This window comes from Miniopterus natalensis, chromosome 7 (assembly GCF_054644295.1).
Source record: "Miniopterus natalensis isolate mMinNat1 chromosome 7, mMinNat1.hap1, whole genome shotgun sequence".
Classification (NCBI taxonomy): Eukaryota; Metazoa; Chordata; class Mammalia; order Chiroptera; family Miniopteridae; genus Miniopterus; species Miniopterus natalensis.
Window position 1 is genome coordinate 66,288,365 of NC_142087.1, and position 20,043 is coordinate 66,308,407.

The window sequence follows — 20,043 nt, forward strand, 5'->3', positions numbered from 1 at the left end:
GCTTTTTAGGGGAGGGTCATACCTTTATCACTGTCCACCCAGCAGGTACCTACCCAGCAGGTGCTCACCGAGGTGTGAGGGCTGAATCAACATTCAATCCGTCTACTTACAGGCTACAGTGACCCTTTAAAATAGGATGGCTGCCTGGCCGGTGTGGCTCAGCGGTTGAGCATCAACCTAGGATCCAGGAGATCGAGGTTCGATTCCCAGTCAGGGCACATGCCCGGGTTGTGGGCTTGATTCCCCAGCAGGGGGCGTGCAGGAGGCAGCCGATCAATGACTCTCTTCATTGCTGTTTCTCTCTCTCTCCCCCTCTCCCTTCCTCTCTCTGAAATCAATAAAAACATATTAAAAAGTAGGATGACCGAGGGGCACCCCAGTAAGTGTTTCTCTTTGCAAGTTCCCTGGGGGAATTGGGAGGAGACCTGCTTTTCCTCCAGGCTGGGCCGCTAGCTCTCTGGCCTCAGGTGGCTCAGAAGGAGGCGCTTTCCAGCCGCTCTGAGTGCCGGCAGAGGGCGAGGGACCACGTCTCTGTTAAACAGCTGCTGGCACTGGGCGCTTCACGGGGTTGACGCTCACACTCAGCTCGCAGAGAGGGTGTCCTGCCTCGGCCAGGCCTGTGCTGTCTGCTCTTCTTTGTGGTCCAGGGCACTAAAGGTAGAATTTGGTGTCAGATGGCTCTGCCTTTAAATCCCCTCTTAGTCACTGACGGGAAGCATGACCTTAGGAACTTGATCCGATGTCCCTGGGCCTCGTGCATCTCCGTGGACGTCACCGAACTACTGGGAAAATAGGCAGCTTAGTAATAGCGCCCACATCCCATGGCAGAAATCTGACTGATTTCGGCACCAGCAGTCGGATGGCCTGCCTTCCTCTAGGACTCGCCTGCTGTTTCCCTAACGACTGCTGTCAGCCTCAGTCCCCTCATCTGTGAGATGGAACAAGAAGCCCAGCTGAAAGGGTCGTGTGCATCCCATAAAATAAAGCAGAAAGTGCCTGTGGTGGAGAGAGATGTTATCTTTTATAATTCTTTATGATTTGGTTCATGGAGAGATGCACTTTCGGACGAGTGTGATGGTCTAAAATGAGTGCTCAGAAACCCCAGTGGCTTCCCTTTTCCTCTACACTAGTTCGTGTGCTTGTGTCTGCAGGAGATTTTAAGGGTCTCCCGGGAGAAAGTTTGCTTTCTTCCTGGTTCCCGGTGCAGCGGTTTTGTTCTGTGATCTGCGAGCCCCAAGTGTTGTTACACTGTTTGTTTTTTAAGTGGATGGGATCATTTTCAGCAGAATCCAGACAATGGAAATGATGATGAAGGGCAGGGCCCTGGGTGAGCAGAGGCTCAGGAACGGCAGGCTCTTGGAAGGGAGCGGAGCGGACTCGCCGGGGACAGCCTACAGAAGCTGGACACAGCAGAGGAACATCATTAGGGGGGCGGAGGCGGGCCGGCAAGCCCGTAAGTGGAGCCATATTCCCAGTTAGAAAGGACTTTAGACATATTGTCATCCAGCCACTGGCCCTTCCCAGCGCCAGACGGCCGTGGGATGGTGGAATGTCCATCGGCCTTGACAGCAAACAGCCCTGCACTTGCCTCTGCTGACTCGGCCCCGGCTGCTGTGCTGCCTGCAGCCCTCGGGGCCTTCCTTGCTCTCCTCCTAAGGTGTGGGGAGCCCTGATTTCTTAGGGTGGCCCTGAGGCTTAATTAAATAATGTCTGGAAATAGAAGTGTCAGGGTGGGCCTCTGCTTGAGCACATTCCTTATGAGACAGATCCTTCCGTTAGATGTTTCTACCACTTGCCAGGTAGGATTCCATTAAAGCAAGAGGAAAGGGGTCGCAGTAGATTTGGGAAGACGCAGAGCATACTCCAGGTGACTCTTCCCGCCTCTGAGGGCAGAGCTGGGGGCCAGAGGTAGCAAACAGGGTCCAGCACTGCTATGACCTGAGCACAGACACGTAAATATTCACAGGTCCTTCAATCTCCCTGTAACGTGTTATCTTCTAGGTGTCAATATGGGGCGAAGCACGCCCCGTACATTATCGTATGGACTCGGGGATGTAGGTACGGGCCCCCTCTCACAGGAGGCGGGTCAGAGCGAGTTAAGTGGCTTGTTCAGTAGCATCTACGTTACAAAGGGTACTCCGAGGTCAGGGCCCTGGCCAGCGAGCTTACACTGGGCTGGCGGGGAAGACAGCTTTCCTCACCTGGCTGGCATTAGGGTTGTCCGTGTGACCTCACAGCCTTTCGGAACAAGGCTTGGTAGAAATTAATAATACAGTAACGTTAGCACCGCTTCGTCCCGCAGGGTGTTTCCGCCCAGTCGCCCTTTGCTTCCCACGCTTTGTGCACACACTCCCGACACATCTGGACGCTGAGGCCCCCACCTCTCACCAGCCCTGCCCCCACCTCCATCTTCCACAGCTTCTGCCTCCTCAGGAAGGCTCCCCATGAGGAACCCTCCCCCTCCCTCGGCCTGGGTGTGGCGCCCCAGCCTCCTTCCAATCATCAACCCCTCCCCAGGGTTCTTCTCTGTGGACTATACGGCCCCCAGTTACGTGTGTTCTGTTGCAGTTGCTCGCACAGGCCCTCGGGTGTGGGCTTCTGAGGGGCCCGAGTGACGTTATGGCGACAGATGGCACACTGCCCGGGGTTCTTGGGCAGGGAGCGAGGACCTCAGAGAAGGGCGACTGTGGGCCTCCCGCCTGCTCTGCCGCACCCGCAGGGTGGCCTCGGTTCCCCTGCTGGCCCTTCACCTTCAAAGGGAAGGACTCAGTTCTTCCAGCGCTCCTCACCCCCGGGGCTCTGCCGACACGGGCCCTGAACCACTCTCGGCCAAAAATGTCAGCTACGAGTCTCCAGATATCGGCTGAGAGATGGGAAGGCGATGGGAATTTGAAAAGTGCATTCTCGTGGTTTAAGGTATCAAACCTGAGCTCCTGTAAGTTTACTTCCTAACACTACCTGCCCTGCCTGTCAAAACACGTCACACCCCAAGGTGACTTTCACAAACGTCCTGCCCGGTGCCCCTCTCAGCTCCCTGGCCTGGCTGGTTCCTGCCTCGGGGCAGTTGCTGTTGTTGGCCACTCAGATTCCCGTTGTCCCCCAACTAAGCTTCGCGAAGGTAGGACGGTTTCCTTGTAACTCCCCAGGGCTTGCAAGCTGATCAGCACCCAGGAGTAAATCACTGCTGACCCGGGTCGACTCCCTGCTTAAACTGCTCAGTGGACGGGGCTGCAGGTCTCCCTCACTCCCTCTCTGCTCCTTCCTGTCCTCGCCTGTCATCACAGAGGGACCTGGGAGAGAGGGCAACACACGGGAGAGACTGAGGGCGAGCCAGTCCGTTTCGCACTGAGTTTAGTTAGGGGGTTGTAGTCGCTCTGATAAGACCCCGAGACCGCGGGATACTGTGCAGAGCTGGGGCTCAAAGTGGGTCGGGCCGCAGCAAAACAGGATCCCGGAGGCGGCTGGGACCAGGACCAGGGTACCAGGAAGGCTGGTGAAAGTCACATCTAAGGTACCAAGGTCCACGTCTTCCTTTTGGCAAACAAACGTACGTGGTTATGTAATCTTTTACCCTTAGAGGAGGCTGGGTAAAGGGCATGTGGGAACACTATGTATTATCTTTGCAACTTTTCTGTAAATCTAAAATTATTCCAGAATAGAGAGTTTATTTTAGAAAAAGTGGGCCAGAGTGCAAATTTTAGTCTGGCTAGCAGTCTCTGAGCGCAGGAACACTCCCACATCTAGCTACAGCCCAACGACTTGTAGAAAATGAGAACGGGGACTGCAGGGGAGCTTAGAGAGGCTTCTGTAGACCGTCTGTGAAAGGCAGCAGCGAAGACTGAAATAAAACAAAGGAAAAGCAGACCTGGCCGCGCCGGGTGGGGCGAGGGGAGGCAGGGTCGTTAAAAGGCGCAGCCCGAGGGCCACTGGGGAGCGGCGGCCAGCGCGGAGGCCCTGGCGCTCGGAGGCGGAATCCCGCCTCCTGTTTTAGCTCTGACTTCAGCATGTCCCTGGGCCTTCGTTTGCTCACCTTTAAAATGGCCCCACCCAACTCACAGACATATGTAAAATACGTCTTCACACAATTCAAGTTGTTCGGTGTCTCTAAATCGTGTCGTTTTTGCTCAGCAGTGGAAAAGCGCCTCACCCACGGGCTGTTACCATCAAAACCCTCGAGCCGGCAGGTCTGATTCTGCTCGAGCGTTTTCACTTTGCACTTGGCGAGGCTCTGCTTCCTCTTACAAGATCTCCGTGCCAGAGCCAAAGCCATTTGCCTTCTAAATATAGCGTAACAGATGTGAGCGAGGACCGCATTATTTTCTGTGTTACACAAAGGGTCTTTCTTTCCCCCGCTGTAGCCAGACACCAGTCCAGTCCTGGGCAGGCCTGGCCCCTGAGCCTGGTCGAGGGGAGTGCCTTTTGCCCTTTTCCGAGCACTGGAGCCTCAGTTACCTTCTAGCAGACTTCCTTAACCAGGCCCCATGAACAAGTGCCTGTGCCTAGACTCCGGAGAGACCCAGGAGCGCCCGAAGGCTGAAGGCGACGCCCATGCCAAGAAGTTGATCCACAAGACACTGTGCACGTTTCTCCATGGAGTGGCTTCACTCGCCCCCCTGGGTCCACAGCTGAGAAATGTTAAGCAGCACTGACGAGATATACGCCCTCCGTGGCAAGAAGCCTGAACTACAAGACACTTACTGTACTTAGGTAAAGATCCAGTGATCTTAAGGTCTAGCACTCAGAAAGCAAACGAACAAAAGCAACACACACCCAAACCCAGATCACGGCTGGCTGATTTCACTGCTTTGACACAACACCCAACGTATTTCCAGGGCTGCGCCTCAAAATGCTCGTGCTGGTCACCAGTTTCCTCCCAGCTGTGGCACTGAATCTTCTTCTCCTGGAGACGGGAGGCCACATTTGGTCGTCAAACTCCCTCAATTTAAAGGATCTCTCAGGAATTCCAGGGTGACTGGCTCTTCCCGCCCTCCCAGTCCTGCTGTTTGTCACAGGCCCTGACCTGTGAGCTGGAGCGTGCCTTACGGAACGGGACCTCCGGGCCGGCACAGCATTAGGGTCCCAAGTGTAATTTAAATGTACAATTCTGAGTGATCTGAATACAAGCAGCATGCTAATTCTGTTTGCAAACTGTCCTCTAAAGTGCCTTACTCAGTCTCAGGCTGCGACTCAAGAGAAAGGTGGTCTATCATTAAAGCCTAGAATATAGAAATTTCACTTGGTCTCACATGAATGGACCCAGTTACTAGACTAAAACTGATTCCGTTTCAACTTCTTTGGGTAGTCTTCATTTCTAACATTACTGGGATCTTCTTAACTTTGGGATATTCTAATTTCTCCTGCAGTTTAATTTTCCTTTGAAAAAGGAACCAAAGTCAAGGTTTAATGTGGTCCTTTGAGATGAAACATGTTAATAGACTACAGAAGGCTCACTGAAGGGTGCCCAGGCTCATGTCCCCCTTTTAGGTTATAGGATCAAATATAATACTAAAAGACTTAAATGCTTGTGGCTCTTTTGTATATATTTAAAACACACAATAGGAACATAAGAACATCTAAAATCATTTAGAAGAAAAAAGGGTTATCAACCAAAATCTTTGGAAATTTCATAAAATTTAAATATCTGCAAACATTCCAACCAAAAAGAAAAAAACTCCAACATTTGGCTATGGAGGGCACTTCACACGTGAACCGAATGATGTTTCCCATTTCCCTTCAGGTGATGTGGTCACCAAGCCCCACTGGAAAGAACACAAGAGCAACGGTGGAGACGTCCAGCAGACACCGCGTGCTCGATCAGAACCTTCTGCTACGAAGCGCTCGCTCCCGCGGGCCTTCCTTCCGTGGAGACATCCCTGCACATTTCTACAATGCAACGCTGAGACAGCCTCCACGTTCTGCAAAGCAGACTGATGTCCATTCCACAAAAATATTAACTTACAGTACATGACACTGAATAATTTTAATCTGTACATTTTTTTCCTTCCTACAATAGGTGGCACACATCAGTTTGTACAAGTTAGAAAAAAACACATCTGGTTGTTCACATCTGGATTAAGCCAAAAGAGGTCAACCAGAAGTAGTGGGCTGGGTATAGTTTGAGAAAGTATAAATACAGTGTAATAGTAACTGTGGTTAACAATATTCAGCTCTTAACAAAGTGATACAAAATCAATCATCTTAGATTTCTGACTGCAAAGATCTGGCTGAGAAGGTTCTGCCAAGCAGCCGGCCAACTGATCCCAAGGTTAAGGCTGACTCGCCTTAGCAACTGCAGCAGGGCCAACTGCACGGCGCCGGTCAGGGCTCCTCAAGGGCACGGCTTCAGTGCCACGCGCACGTTAATGCTACTCCTTCAATCAGTTAATCCTCTAGGCAGTTTCCTTTCTGTTCTGCATGCATCCCGTTCCATTTCCATTAAGGGCATCGCTTCCTTGGCCAATCGTGTGCTTTGCTTTTTCAATTTGTTTTTGTGATTTTTTGGGTCTGTTCTATCTGTTAAGCTGTCAGTACCTCCAACACTCGGAAAATGAAATATAGATGTGGTTTAACTTACAGAAGAGACCAGAGCTGTGTGGACAATGCAGAATGGAATGAAACAAGTGAGAAACGGTTTATAAAAATGGCACATTTATTGCTACAGAACGGTCATGTACATGACTTCATCGAGTAACTACAGATGGGAACAGGTACGGCCTCGCCCAGGCTGGGCTTGTTTTGTCTTGAAGGAACTCAGCACACAACCTGTTTGGACACTTCTACAAATCAGGAATACACCAAAAACATGAAAAAATCGAGGCACTCAGCCACACATTGAAAACAAGGTGTAACTGTTTATCTTTTTTTTTGAAATGTTTTCCCTTTTTTTCTTTTTTTTAACAATTTTTTTTTTTTTTTTAGTTTTTAATGCTGCAGCTATGTGTACAGTCGCAAAAAATTTCCCCGCTGCGACCTACAACTAAAAAAAAAAACAACAAAAAAACAAACGAAACAGAAAACAAACAAAAAAAGCTACCATACAGTTTCATCTCAGTAACACATGGTAAAATAACATCTTTTAAATAGTAAAATAAAGTAACAAACTTTTACTCATAATGATTCCAAAAATCTACAAAGAAGAAATATTCAGAATCTGACAATTTTTTTTGTAACATTCATGGTATAAAAGGATTGCTCCTACGAAAAATAAGCCAAATATATTTTTTATTTTTAAATTTAGTTTTTTTTCTTACTAGGGTGTACTACAGTCTATTTTATAGCAAAAAGAGCACTAGACAAACAAAGCTTTATAACAAAAAGCCAGGCACTGATACATGGTAAATCTCTGCTTTTTTTTCTTATCTTCACTTAATTGCATCACAAGTAACAAGAATGAAAAAGGCCACAGTTCATATATTCACCGTTACATGTCTATAATACTTGGAATGAGGGGGGCAAAACCAGCACTCACGAAGATGAGTCCACTTCAAGTCCCGTGGGAAGAGCGTCTCTAAAGAAAAGCAAAACCAAAGCGAAACAAAGAGCGGCCTCAGGCCCGCGCCCACTGTGTTGGGATTCACCGCGTTCCATCTTGACTTTTTTTGTTTCCAGTCAGCCAGCAGACTAAGTTTTTGTGCTTGTTTATGCTGAAAACGTTTCATTCCTGACTCAAGTTCACTTTTGGACACAGATCATGTTCTGCCTGTTGGATCCAAGACGAAAATCCTCTTAACCCCAAGTCTTGGTTCAACTCCCACCCCGACCCCGAACCCCTCATCAGAATAAAGATCACAAATTAAAATATAAAATAAGAAAATCAAGAAACAGGAAAAAAGCGAAAAAGAGAAAGGAATCGGAAGACTGACCAGACCAGGTGCGTCGCCGGGAGGACTGACGGTCGCATACACATTAGTGTTCCCCGCAGGACACAGAAGACAAACGGTCACTCTGGGAGGGAAGGTCCCTGCCTGCACGCTCAAACTGCTTCAATGTGGAGGTGGATCGGCCGCTCCCAGGCGCTCCCGCGTCCAGTCCCTCGACAGACCCGGCCCACGCGCCGTCCTGTAGACAGCGGAGGAAGGGCCCTACGCACGTCTGTGGAGCTCTTTAATCCTAGCTGCCTTCCGCTAAACGCCATTCGAAAAATCCAGCACAGGATACCAATATCTTACCTGGGTGTGACAATTTACAAAACAACGAGAAACACACTAAAAAGGCCACATTCCCTTTCACCTTTTCCTCCTGTCTCGAATGGGGAAACCACCCAGTTACTGTGGGTAGGTGCAGACCATGTTTCTCCACCAAGCAAAAAGCAGCGAGCAGCTTTCGGTGGCCCTTAGAAAGTTTTCCGCTCATTTCCGAAGGGAATTCAACAATAGAGGTATCGCATTACCGAGTAATGAATACATCCAAGCTGGTGAGCAATACATTGCAGCTTTTACTGTTTGAGAACGAAATATAAAGCACCAATTTAAAAAATAATCAAATAACTACCATTTAATTTTTTGCTCTGCTTACAGATTTGAAAACCTTTAAATCAGCTCTAGTAAGCACCTTTATGATACATGTATCAAAAGTGCCATTCTTAAAATGTACATCAATGCAGGGAGTGTTTCCAGTTCCCTAACGAGTAAACACCGTGTTTCCTCTACACTTATCCTGAATGTGACAAAGCATACCTGCTTCCTAGACACTGTTCCTAGGGATACCCGCCTTGGTAGACTACACAGAGGGAGTGCAGAGTGTACCACTGAAAGGGAGTCTTTACACACCGAGGGAACAGACACACATGGTTTCCATCATTCAGAGGAGGGGGCGTGCACACTGTCTCCCATGCCCTTCCTTGAGCCTCTTTGTTCATACATGTCCCAGGAAAGCCTCAAAATAACTTTTCATGAAGTCTGATTTCTGCTATTTCTCTTAAGGTTTTAATCCACCTCCACATTTTAGGAACTTACCAACAAATCAAAGTATTTTAGTTTTATCACTACTGAACATATTTACAGTTTTCAACACACACACAGCTAATCAAAATGTTTATGGGTTTGTAAAAGATGACCACGTGGTAACTATCTTATTTGTTCTTACATTTTCAGAAATGAACATAAAATTCAGATTCTTTTAGCTCACTATTTCATTTAAATGAGACTTTTTTTTTTTTAAACCACACAGTTTAAAAACAAAAACAAATACAATGTATTAAAACACATAATAACAAGAGTCTACGTGTAAAAATATAACTTTTACATACACAATTTCAAAATAATGATACGTTTGCTGTTTGTTGCATAAAATTTACAAATGTATTTCATTACTATATAACTGGCAAAACAGGAGGACAGATGGAACATTTAGACCATTTTGATGGATTTATGGCATTTACTCAGTGCTGATAGGTGGAAAAAACTACTTGAACAGGGATTTTTTTTTTCTTAATACATGCCAAGATTGTGTGGCTGCAAAAATAGAAACGAGTTAGAGACAAAAGGATGCTGACAAATACTTAACTAGGAGCACTATTTGTTTACTGCACTATACACCAAAGTCAATCATTATAAAGATTCACGATGGAAGTTGGTTCAATTGTGCCCAGACGTCAAAGCTAGCTATCTGATGAGTTGCTGTGCCATAGCTTGATCTATGTTTCTATCAAATATGTTAAGTATAAACTTCATTCATACTGGCCAGAGAAATACTGCACTACCCCTCCTCAAGAAAGTGCAACTTAATGCTTTAGGACTTATAAGGCTTGTTATAATGCTGCATGATGATTGAATATTGGCATTTTTCAGACAAAGGAGGAGGCAGTTAAATCATCTACATCTTAGTAAACCCATTTTGAAAAAAAAATCAAGAAAGCAACAAAATCAATCAGCTCTGTCACACTACTTGCAATTTTCTTTGATGGTTTTTGAACTTTACTTTTTTTTGTTTTTGTTTTTTTCCAAAAATCTGACCATGTATTCAGAAACGCCTCACTGCACACTACTTCGGCTACACATGTAGGTAACACTTTAATCATTTTGTTAAATCACAGCCACTTTGATTATGTTATGTTTCCGATGATATAAACATTGGAAGGCACAGTGGTAACATTGTAGCATTCTAACCTTGTACCTCTGAAAAATCCCAGAAGAGGGTCACACACGCAACATTACAATTCAGACAAACTCCTTTTGCCATGTCTTAGTAATGCTGCTTGTAATATCTACACATGATGTGACTTTTAAGTCCTGTGTTCCCAAAAGACTGGAGAAACAACTTTCTACTTATTTATGAATGGAAAGCAACATCAGGGTCAGCATTTCATCCTGCACTACCACCCCTCCGGAAGCAGAGTTGGCACTACAGGTTACGATAACAAACCGGGAAGAAGGGACAGAAATAAGACCCCCCCCCAAAAAAATCCGTATTTACAGTAAAATCTTTCTTTTAAAAAAGTTAATCAGTACTATTTTTTTACAGGAGAAAAAAGTCTGAAACAAATGAACAAAAGCTTACCATAGTCACTAAATTTTTAATATATATTTATATATATATTTATATATATATTTGTCATAGGTCTATAAGATCCATCTGTTCCTCCTACCCTAAGGAATGGCTAATGTCATCACCTCGCTGTCATCAGGACGTTTGCTGGTTTTGTTACTAGGGCAGCCGAGCTCCCTCACTCGCTATCCAGTAATTACAAACACAGCTGACTCGAATACCAACGAAAACGTTCGTTCATGTAGTTTGCTTCAGAAGTACACTTTTTCATTATTGCAAGTTTACAATTTTTAAATTAAATATTTTTTTCAGACTTACAAATTAATTATATTTTTTTTTTCCAAAAGAAGTTTAGGCACAAATGCATTGTTCCACAGTGTGGAAAGATTGCCGTTCAGTCTCTGGGCTGCGCCCCAGCCTGCTCACACCGCCTTGCACGTTCTGAGTGATATGTTAGAGAGGCATCCCTCAAGCTGCACTTTTTTCTTTCTTTTTTTTTTTGTTTGTTTTTCGGTTTTTTGATAATTGGGAATGCTGAAACCTCTTGCGTCTGCGATTCGTAACTACTCAGACTTGTCTTATATTACAAAAAAAGGGGTTAAGGAGAAGTGTTTATGTGGGTTTAAGATAATACAGCTGTTACGGAAGTGGTCTCTTGTATTAACGAAGCAACGTGGCAGCTTGGACCTGAGGAGGAAAGGAGAGAGGGAAAGTAATTAGCACCCCGGCAGCAGAGAGGAAATGCTCTTTCTAAAGTCCTCTCCACGGGGAAGATCCGAGTCTGGGGAGGGGCCGCGGCGGGAGTGCCAGGGAAGGTTCCATGGGGGGACGCACTTGCCCTTTCACATCTGTCCCATGTGGTTCGACGCGTCGCCCATCCCAGGGTGCGGGCCCGCCAAGGAGAGCGGGGGTGGCTCTGAGGACACCTTCTCCTCCTCCCTCCTTTTCAGACACGCGGCTTTCGGGTTCAGGTTTCTCTCTGGAAGATGGAAGCACAGGCGTTCGGTTACTGCCGAGCCGAGGCTGCTGGCAGAGGGCGGTGTGTTCCCTCCTGGGGGCCCCCTTTCTCGGGTTTACCCGACAGGGCAAGGGGGTAGTTAGGCGTGTGCGCTGCGGGGGCTCCTCTGACCATCTAGAGGCTGAACTGCGCGGTGGCCTCAGAGCCCCTTTACAGTACAGGAGAGTCGCCACGCAAATGCCACGCTCAGGGCGCACTGCTGCAGCCCGAGTGGAGCGCAGGAGGCTCCTGTCGCTTACTGCAGGCGCAAGGGGCGCCGCCGCAGATGCAGACGCGGACGAGGACCGGCCTGCAACGGACACAACTACTCTGAGCGGTGCCAGTGTCCCCTCTGCCCCTGCTCAGGGCAGGCGAGTCCACCTGGGCTCCCTCCAGCTCCCTGAGACTCTGGCTTTGTAGGGCGCCCCTGGTGGGTACTGACCTCGGACCTGCTGCTCCAGGCTGAGGATGACGGCCACAGCCTGGTGGAGGATCAGGAGCTTGGTCTGCGGCTTGTCACTCTTGAGGTGGAGCTGCACCATGCGGCCCAGCTCCTTGAAAGCCTCGTTGATGTCCCGGACCCGCAGGCGCTCGCGGGCGTTGTTGGCCATCCTCCGCTCCTTCTCACGCTCTGCCTTCTGCTCCGGTGTCAGGTCCTCGTCGTCATTATTGCTGCGGGACAAAAGGGACGCGGCATTTTCTAATGGTGTGGGGGAAAGAAGGTATCGAAATTATCTTTGCTTTCTTCCAGAGTATTCGCGGAACGTTTCCATCTCAAGCTCTGTCCTTAGTAGAGTTTTACATGCACTTGAGCTGGGGATTGCTTTGGATGGCTGTCACGGCCCCTCGATATTAAACCCAAACCAAACAGGAGAGGTTAAAGTTTGGGTCCAGAGTGTGCCCATGCCGATTCAGGAGGCGACACCCTGCAGAGCAGGCCAGTCACCTTCGGCTGGAGCCACGTCGCATGACCACAGTTCAGAGTCAGACTGAAGTTTCTTTTTAAAGTTTCTTTTTAAACTTTCATATTGTGACACCTGAGACTTAAGGGAAGTGACTGCGAAGCATTCTGACTGATGGTCAACCTGAGCATAACGCAACCAAACAGGGTTAGGAAAAGGCCCTACACTGACGCTGCCAGAGCAGTGGGGGAGAAGACCTTTGTCCAGGCCTCACCGTTAGTTTGCTTTAAAGGCCTGGTCATTCCACTTAATGCTTCTGAGTCTCATTTTCTCCCCGTATAAAATAAGGTTAGAAAAACACGATCTCCGTGGCCTTTAACATTATGGATGTTTATGATCTAAAAACAAGTTAGGGAAACCTGAGTTGACATGAGCTACGTAAAACAAACAAAACAAAACAAAAACTGAAGATCTACCCATCAGAGCTTGTGACTCACTGTGAGTCAAAAATGAAGCCAGGAAGCTAATCTCTAATTGTGAGAACAGAAAATGCTGGCGATTCATATCAAAGGCATGGCTGGACCCTGTAGAGTCAGGAAAGGCAAGATTACTTCTGTTTGTGGGTGTCATGCTGACACAATAGAAGAAACTTCTGAAAGGAGGACAAGTAAGATGATGGGCCACCTGGAAAGCAGAGCATAAGGCAGGCATCAGAGCATCGGGGCCTCACCTTGGGCAATTATGTAAAAGAGAGGCGTGGGCGATGTCTCGTGTCAGGAAGGCAGAACTCAAAGAAGAGCTCCCAGTGGATTAGTTTGATTTGATATGAGCAAGAGAGTTTTGGTCATGAGAGAGATCAAAGGTAAAGTAAACTTCACCCAAAGTAACGGGCTCTCCATTAGGAAAAAACGAGACGGAGATGACTGTCTGAAGGACGCTAACTTGGATTCAAGCATTGCTCAGGAGAACCATGAAGGCTGACCTCTACTTCAAATGCCACGAATCTGCATGTTCCCAGGAAAAGGTGTTAATCACAGCGCTTCAGAGCTGGAGGACATGTGGGAAGTTTCTGAGTCAAGACAATGTACACTTAATGAAGTCGGCTTAAACTATATTCTCCGTGTTGGAGAATCTCTGGGTAACTTCCAAAGTGCAACAAGGATCAACTGTGGTTGCGGAGCCCCATCAATCAAGAATGGCCGTGATATCCTTGGTTGCAAGCACATGTTGCACATAAAGATGGCCTATGTGAGCCAAGAACACTTGTAAGGGAGGGGAGGAGGGAGACACCAAAGACACAGGCTGCCAGACTTGGCTCATCTCCCCAAAGGTTGAACTCCCTTCCAGATGGGACTGTCTGCTGTGGATGCGTGCTAGTGAACACACCAACCGAGCCAGTCGGAAAAGGCGCTGCCATCTGATCCCCCCGACTTCCTCTGCTGATCCTTCGGAAATCAAGCTAACTATTAATTCATGTCCACATTCCACTACACAGATAGGATATACTAAATGAAAAGAGAACAGAGTCAAGTTTCTGCTGAGCCTGTCCTGAAGTTAAAAATTGGGGGTAATATTTTTACATATCAAACATGTGCCATACCTTTCAAAGGGTGGGCCTGAAAATGGGAAGTGTTTTCCAAAGGTATTCAGGCTAATGATTAATCAGACTGGTTATGCAAATAGACTGCCTCGGTCTGAAAAGCACTGCCTCACAATACAGTTTTGGAGACATGAGTCAGTGTTATAAGAGTGGCCTTTTAAGATATGAAGGTTCTTAACAGCAAGTTAAAATGTTGTAGGGAAACTTGCATAAGTTATGGTCACTACTTGAGTTACCCAGAACTGACTGGGCTAACAGAGGATGTAAGCATGTGAAAGCCCCTCCTGGGGATCTCTCACCAATGTGGCCAGGAGTCAGGAGGCCGTAGTGACGGTGAAAGGTATAAGCTAGGGGCTTTTCATGTTTTTGGAACTTGTGGTAGGACATGTAATAGAATTTATCATAATAATTATAAAGGCGATATGAAAAGGTGGCATGTTCTTAATTCCTACAGGACACTAGATACAACCTTGAGAACAACAAACAGCCTTTAAAAGGAAGGTGTAGTCTTAGTACTTTTCATTTGCAAATCAAAACCACCCAATGGAATTGACATAAGGAATACGGGTGGCACCGTATTAAAAAAACCTGGTATCAGATTAGAGTCAAAGTCCAAGGAGATAGATTCTAATTTAAAAATACTGAATACTGTATTTAAGAAAACCAACCAGAAGCTATTTTCCTGCAGTTGTATTTTCTATAGGAGGGAGAGAAAAAATTTGCAATTTAGGTGTTGTTTTATACACACACACACATCAACATGTTTAGGATAAAGCTGGGAAATCAGTATTTTCTCACTTTTGAGGTAAGAAAAACATTATAGTTGCATATACATCAATTGAGTTTTCAATATCACCAAGATCCCTTTTTAGAAATATTTTAGAAAGAACACTTCTGACCAAATTTGTAGAGTAAGTATAGTTTTAAAAATCAACTCTTCATATTTGAGTCCATTACAAATTGTTTTTACCGTGTGTAATTAGCCCTGGGTCCAAATTCACAAATGCACAGACATTTCAGGCACCACTAGAGTGCAGGTATCTTAAACGACACGCCAGCAACTCTAGAGCAGGCCTTTAAATTTCTTTTCAGCTGCAGATTTACCTGCCAGGAAAAAACTGAATAGTTTCTTCCTGTTCTGTTCACTTCATCAAAGTCCAATAAAGGAATTAAATGAAGCGACAGTATTATATACTGTTACCTAGATCTTGACCTAGTAATTGATTTGATATCCTTCTTGTCGTCATCTAATTTCTTGTCCTCGGAAGATTTCGTGTCTTGCAGGTTCTCATCGCCCTCATCGTCGGATTTGATCTCAGAGCTGCCGGAGGAGACGCTCTGGCCCTGCAATCCTGGTGGCATGCCTACAGAAAAAAGGAGACCAGGTGACGTTTCCACCAAAGGCTTGATGCACAAACGCACACCCCAGACTGCAGAGCTGCGAGCTACACAGTTCATACTGCTCAACTGTGATCCTTCTGTCACTATTTTTTTTTTTGGTGCTACCTGGTGAAGTTTCAAAAATGCACCTGCGGAAGCAAGTTTTCTCTGCATTGGCTCGGGGGTTAAATTCTATTTTGCAATCTTTTGGAGTAGATGGTAATTTCACTGTCTACAAAACATCAACTTAATTGCAATGAAAATCATAATCATGAAAATCACACACCTCAATGTTCTGATTAAGAACCCAAGTAAATATCAGCTATTATATTGAGTTTGTTCCATATGCAATGATTTAATAGAAAAATGTCCTTAAAATATAATTCCCAGGGAGTACGCTAAATATGTACAGTCAAGACTTCAATAGATACCCTAATGATATTCTGAAATTAGGATTCTCTTATCCTCAAAGAGTAATCAGCATTTAAAAATGGCACATATGGAAAGCAGATAGCTGCTCGCTGAAGAAATTTAGAGCTTTCTTATTGCTCAACTTTCAAGACCATAATACATTTTACAACTTGACCCTAATGTAATCATTTATTTCTAAGGCAGAAGCATGTCTATTGATGACTGCCCTCTATTTTCAATCTGTGGTCTAGAACCCTGTCATTCAAAATTTGGCCCATGGGGCAGGAGCATCCCTGCCATCCAGGAGCCTGTTAGAAATGCAGAATCCCACACCTACTGAGTCAGAATCTGCATGCGAACAGACCTCAGGTTTAAAGAGTGTTGATCTAGGATGGAGAAAGAAAAACTAAAGGCTCTTTAACAGAAAGGTCCTTCACATTATTAGTATTTAAATAAAAATGGGGAGGCATGCCCATATAAAGTTAACACTCAGATTAGTACAATGTTTAAAAGGGTGAAAAAATGCTCATGCATATTCCTGTGGTAGTGCTATCATTTTTATTCTAAATATGAGGGGAATGAGGAGATGTTACTTAAGTGTTTCCTGGTCACCTGGTCAGTCAGTCCCACAGGGAGCGTCTGACAGAACAATGTCCCGGGGTCATGAAAAGCCCACTATGGTCAGTGGTGTGAGGCAATCCTTACGGGGCTGGATGACTCAATACTGAAAATCATCCAACCAAGTTCCATTTTTAAAAATGTACCTATATTTCCTCTAATCTTCAATGACAAAAACAGTTCCCTTCCTTCCTGTTCATTTGGAAATATCATTTTCAGGCTACAAGTAACCACATTAGAGGACCTGAATACGATGTGGAAATAGCTAAAATAAAATTTCCTCTCATCAGTCTGTTGTCTCGGTCCCTGCTGAAATGGTACCAGGATTTCAGAGGATGTTTGAAGAAAACAGCTACTGAAGAAACACAATTAGCCAGCTATGTTCTAAATACTTTCCCATTTACTTACCATTTTTGTACCAAATTTGATTCTTGGTTTTCTGCCAGTGCTTCCTGAGGGATGAATGCCAAGTAAGCTGGGGATCCGTACTAGCTCTACTGCTAAGCGAGGTCAGAGTGCCTGGGGCGGACCTACCTCTGTAGGGGTCCTGGGGTGGGTTCAGGTCAGGGGACGTTGCCGACTGGACAGGGAGCTGCGGGACCGGAACCTGGTTTGGCACAAGAGAATGGCTGCCTCTCAGGGCCACGCTGTCTTCGCGGTGGGCCCCAACCTGCAAGGGGAGAGGACCCATAGGGTTCAGTGGGAAGCAGAGGTGAGCCAGCGCTTTCCTGGGGTAGCAAGCACCTGATGAAGGAGCACCGGCCTTTGCGGGACAAAACTCCCAAACGCATTTCACTAGAGGGCGCTGAAGGACCGCACATACACCTAGAGTGCCCCGCACAGCCACTTAACACTCAGCGAGATGCTGTGCCGTGCATCCAGTGACAAACATGGCAGAGGAGCTCAGGCAGGTAAAACGTCAAATTGTCTCCCAGGGTGCTGCAGCGGAGCGCACTGATTCGTACCCATCTGTCTTCTATCATGTCCGCCAACAGATCTGACAATTATCTTAATGCCCATATGCTTAATTGTGGGCTTCTCAATTCCCCCATTGCTATCGGAAATCCTACAGGAATTTCAATTTGGCATTCGACTTTCATTTCAGGGGATAAGATTCTCAGGCCTGCCATTTTTTTTCCATAATGCCAGCTAAGCCTGTGACAGCGGAAGCTGCGGCAGTATGGGACGCAGCCCCTGCTCGGTACAAATATAATAAAATGTCACCTGGCTTTCCAAAACTGGCAGCCCATTCCAAATTAATGTTTACTGTATTTCATCGGCTGCTGAGTTCCAAATCCAAAGGGGGACCGTTGCTGCCAATGCCACCACACCGGAAAATGTACCAATAAAGGTTTTATTAAACACACCAGTAATGCCATCATTGCCATGCAAAGATGTTTGGACATTTTTCCACTTTTTTTCACTATTCTGATCCTAGGAAGACACCGTATTGTAAACACTCTTTATGCTTCCAAGAATATAATTATAGAGTACAGCACGATGACTTGGTCTGAAAAAAAGCTGAGCTTTTTATTAACTACTACTACCTGCTGCGGGCCCGGAGATGGAGAGCCGGGGGCATCGAGACAGCAGCGGCCGGCTTTAGAGCGCTTGCTGCCCTACCGCAGAGCCACGAAGCTTCCGCAAACTACGAGGAACCTGAGTAGCTGCATTTCTGTTTGCATTTCCAACTAAGTATTTTCTTAGCTTGCTGTTAGGTGAACATTTACACAGGACAATGAGTCTAACACTGAAAATATTTATCCATGAATTTAGACTGCTATAAATAAAAAAAAACTTGAATTTTTTCCAATCCAAAATATAAAGCCACAGAGGAGAATCTTCGCTTTGACTACCAAATGTTTAAAAAGAGAATTTCCACAGGATGCAACAACGGTAAGACCTGAACTGAAGACAGTAGCATTCGCAGACCTGAACAGAGCCCATGCTAGCTAAAGGCAGCCTGGTAGCAAGCTATCGCCTTTACAGACTCAGGAACAATACAGAAAAAAGTAATTCAGGATTGGGAGGAAGGGTCAATAAATCATACTAATTGCTCAGATTCAAAATATAGCAAGAATAGTACAGGATCCAAAGACTTGTGAGCATCATGAAGTATAAATTAATGTTGTAGGTAAAAGATCCAAGGAGACCATGCTGTGCCCATGTCTTTTTCTGGATCACTGTGAATGGTGGTTATTTAGTTTCTGTGTGTGTGCAGCCAATGTGCTGAGACCCTGATGATCTCCCAAAGCTGTCCATTCCACTTTCACCACAAGTAGGTCTCCTTGCACATCCCACCACTGGTCCTAGTGTCAGCTTCTGGAGTTCCATGGAGTGAGTGTAAGCCCTTCTCACATACGGACACCATGCCCATGCTACTCCATCTTTCACCTGGAACTCAGGCCTGTGCTCTGACAGGCAGACCGTGCCCACGGTTCGTCCAGCCAATCCTCACTCACTGATGGTATATGTTTTTATTTTCCCTTCCAAACAAAGACTGACAGCTATTTGCCATTCCAGTTTAGATATGCCATTTTTATATTTGGGCATTTTCCAGACAGATTGATGACTATCCTTTCGGTCTAAGATGTCAACTTGTAAGCCTGAATTTTACAGGCCTTGATCAAAAAGGTCACTTTTTAAATCTCTCAATGTTAACCTAAATAATTACCTTAGTGTTGATTCGTATTTATTGGTGTTTCCAGCAGATTTAATTTCCTGGATTTCCACAAAGGAAGATCTAAGTTAGAATCACTGAAGGTAGCCACATATCTGAGCATAGCAGAGATGCACATTCCTTCTATTTTAGAATCATTCTATTAAAACTTTCAAGCCTTCTTTGTAGGCATCTATGATGTAATTTAAGGTTATAGTTTGCTTTTCACTTAAAACATAGTCAGACATTGATCCTGAAATTTCTTTTTTCCCTTCTGGATCACACACTGAGTTTAGTTTTTACAAGAGAAAAAAAGAACTCACAACCAATTACCTTTATATTTTCTTTGCCTCAACTATTATGAAAGACAGAGTAACTGAATGAAAAGATTCCAATAACAAGAGTCAACAATATCTAGATTCTAAGTGTAACTGGTTTTTTTAATAGCATATAACCATGGGTGAGTTCTAAATCCAAAATGGAGAAAATAATGCTAGAAGTTTTAGAGAATAAGTTCTATGTTTATTACAAGAAGAAGCAATATGAGAAACAACTGGCACACAATAATAACAGATGCTGTTCTGTGTTCTGACCGAAAATACCTGCATATTACAGAAAATAAGGGCCTATGTAGTTCGGGAACCCTCAGAACTCAACCCACCCTCACTTACGATCATCTCTGCACTTTTATCTCAATTTTATTTACATCCATTTGATTTTAAATCTTTCTCCTGCACAATGACAGTAAATCTTAAATGTTATTATTATAAATATGTTTGAGAATATAGTTGTTCTGACTATGTTTTTGTTTAGATTGAAGCCATACATGTTACCTAATTTTATATATTTTCTACAGATCATTTCAAATCATCTCAAGAAATACATAAATTATTTTCTATAAAGGAAGCTGGGGATGAAGTTATCCTAAATGTTTCAAGGCCTTCCTAATAAACTATGTGTATTCCAGGTCAAACGAACAACTGATGACAGT

General features: G+C 45.4%; 1 protein-coding gene across 15 annotated transcripts in view; it reads right to left on the reverse strand.

The window, feature by feature from the left end:
- Positions 1–11,034: 11,034 nt before the first annotated feature.
- TCF4 (transcription factor 4) overlaps positions 11,035–20,043 on the reverse strand; it is a 330,485-nt gene continuing 321,476 nt past the window's right edge. For 9 of the 15 annotated variants that reach the window (XM_087819116.1, XM_087819111.1, XM_087819112.1 and 6 more), the window contains 5 exons: positions 16,928–17,063; positions 15,186–15,348; positions 11,925–12,154; positions 11,324–11,464; positions 11,035–11,172 (listed from right to left, as the gene is read on the reverse strand). In XM_087819116.1, the coding sequence (XP_087675242.1) occupies positions 11,328–11,464; positions 11,925–12,154; positions 15,186–15,348; positions 16,928–17,063 (666 nt within the window). In that variant the 3' untranslated portion in view covers positions 11,035–11,172; positions 11,324–11,327. Of the gene's footprint in view, positions 11,173–11,319; positions 11,465–11,924; positions 12,155–15,185; positions 15,349–16,927; positions 17,064–20,043 lie in introns of all 15 variants that reach the window. The other 6 variants (XM_087819114.1, XM_087819113.1, XM_087819109.1 and 3 more) reach the window with 2 other exon arrangements.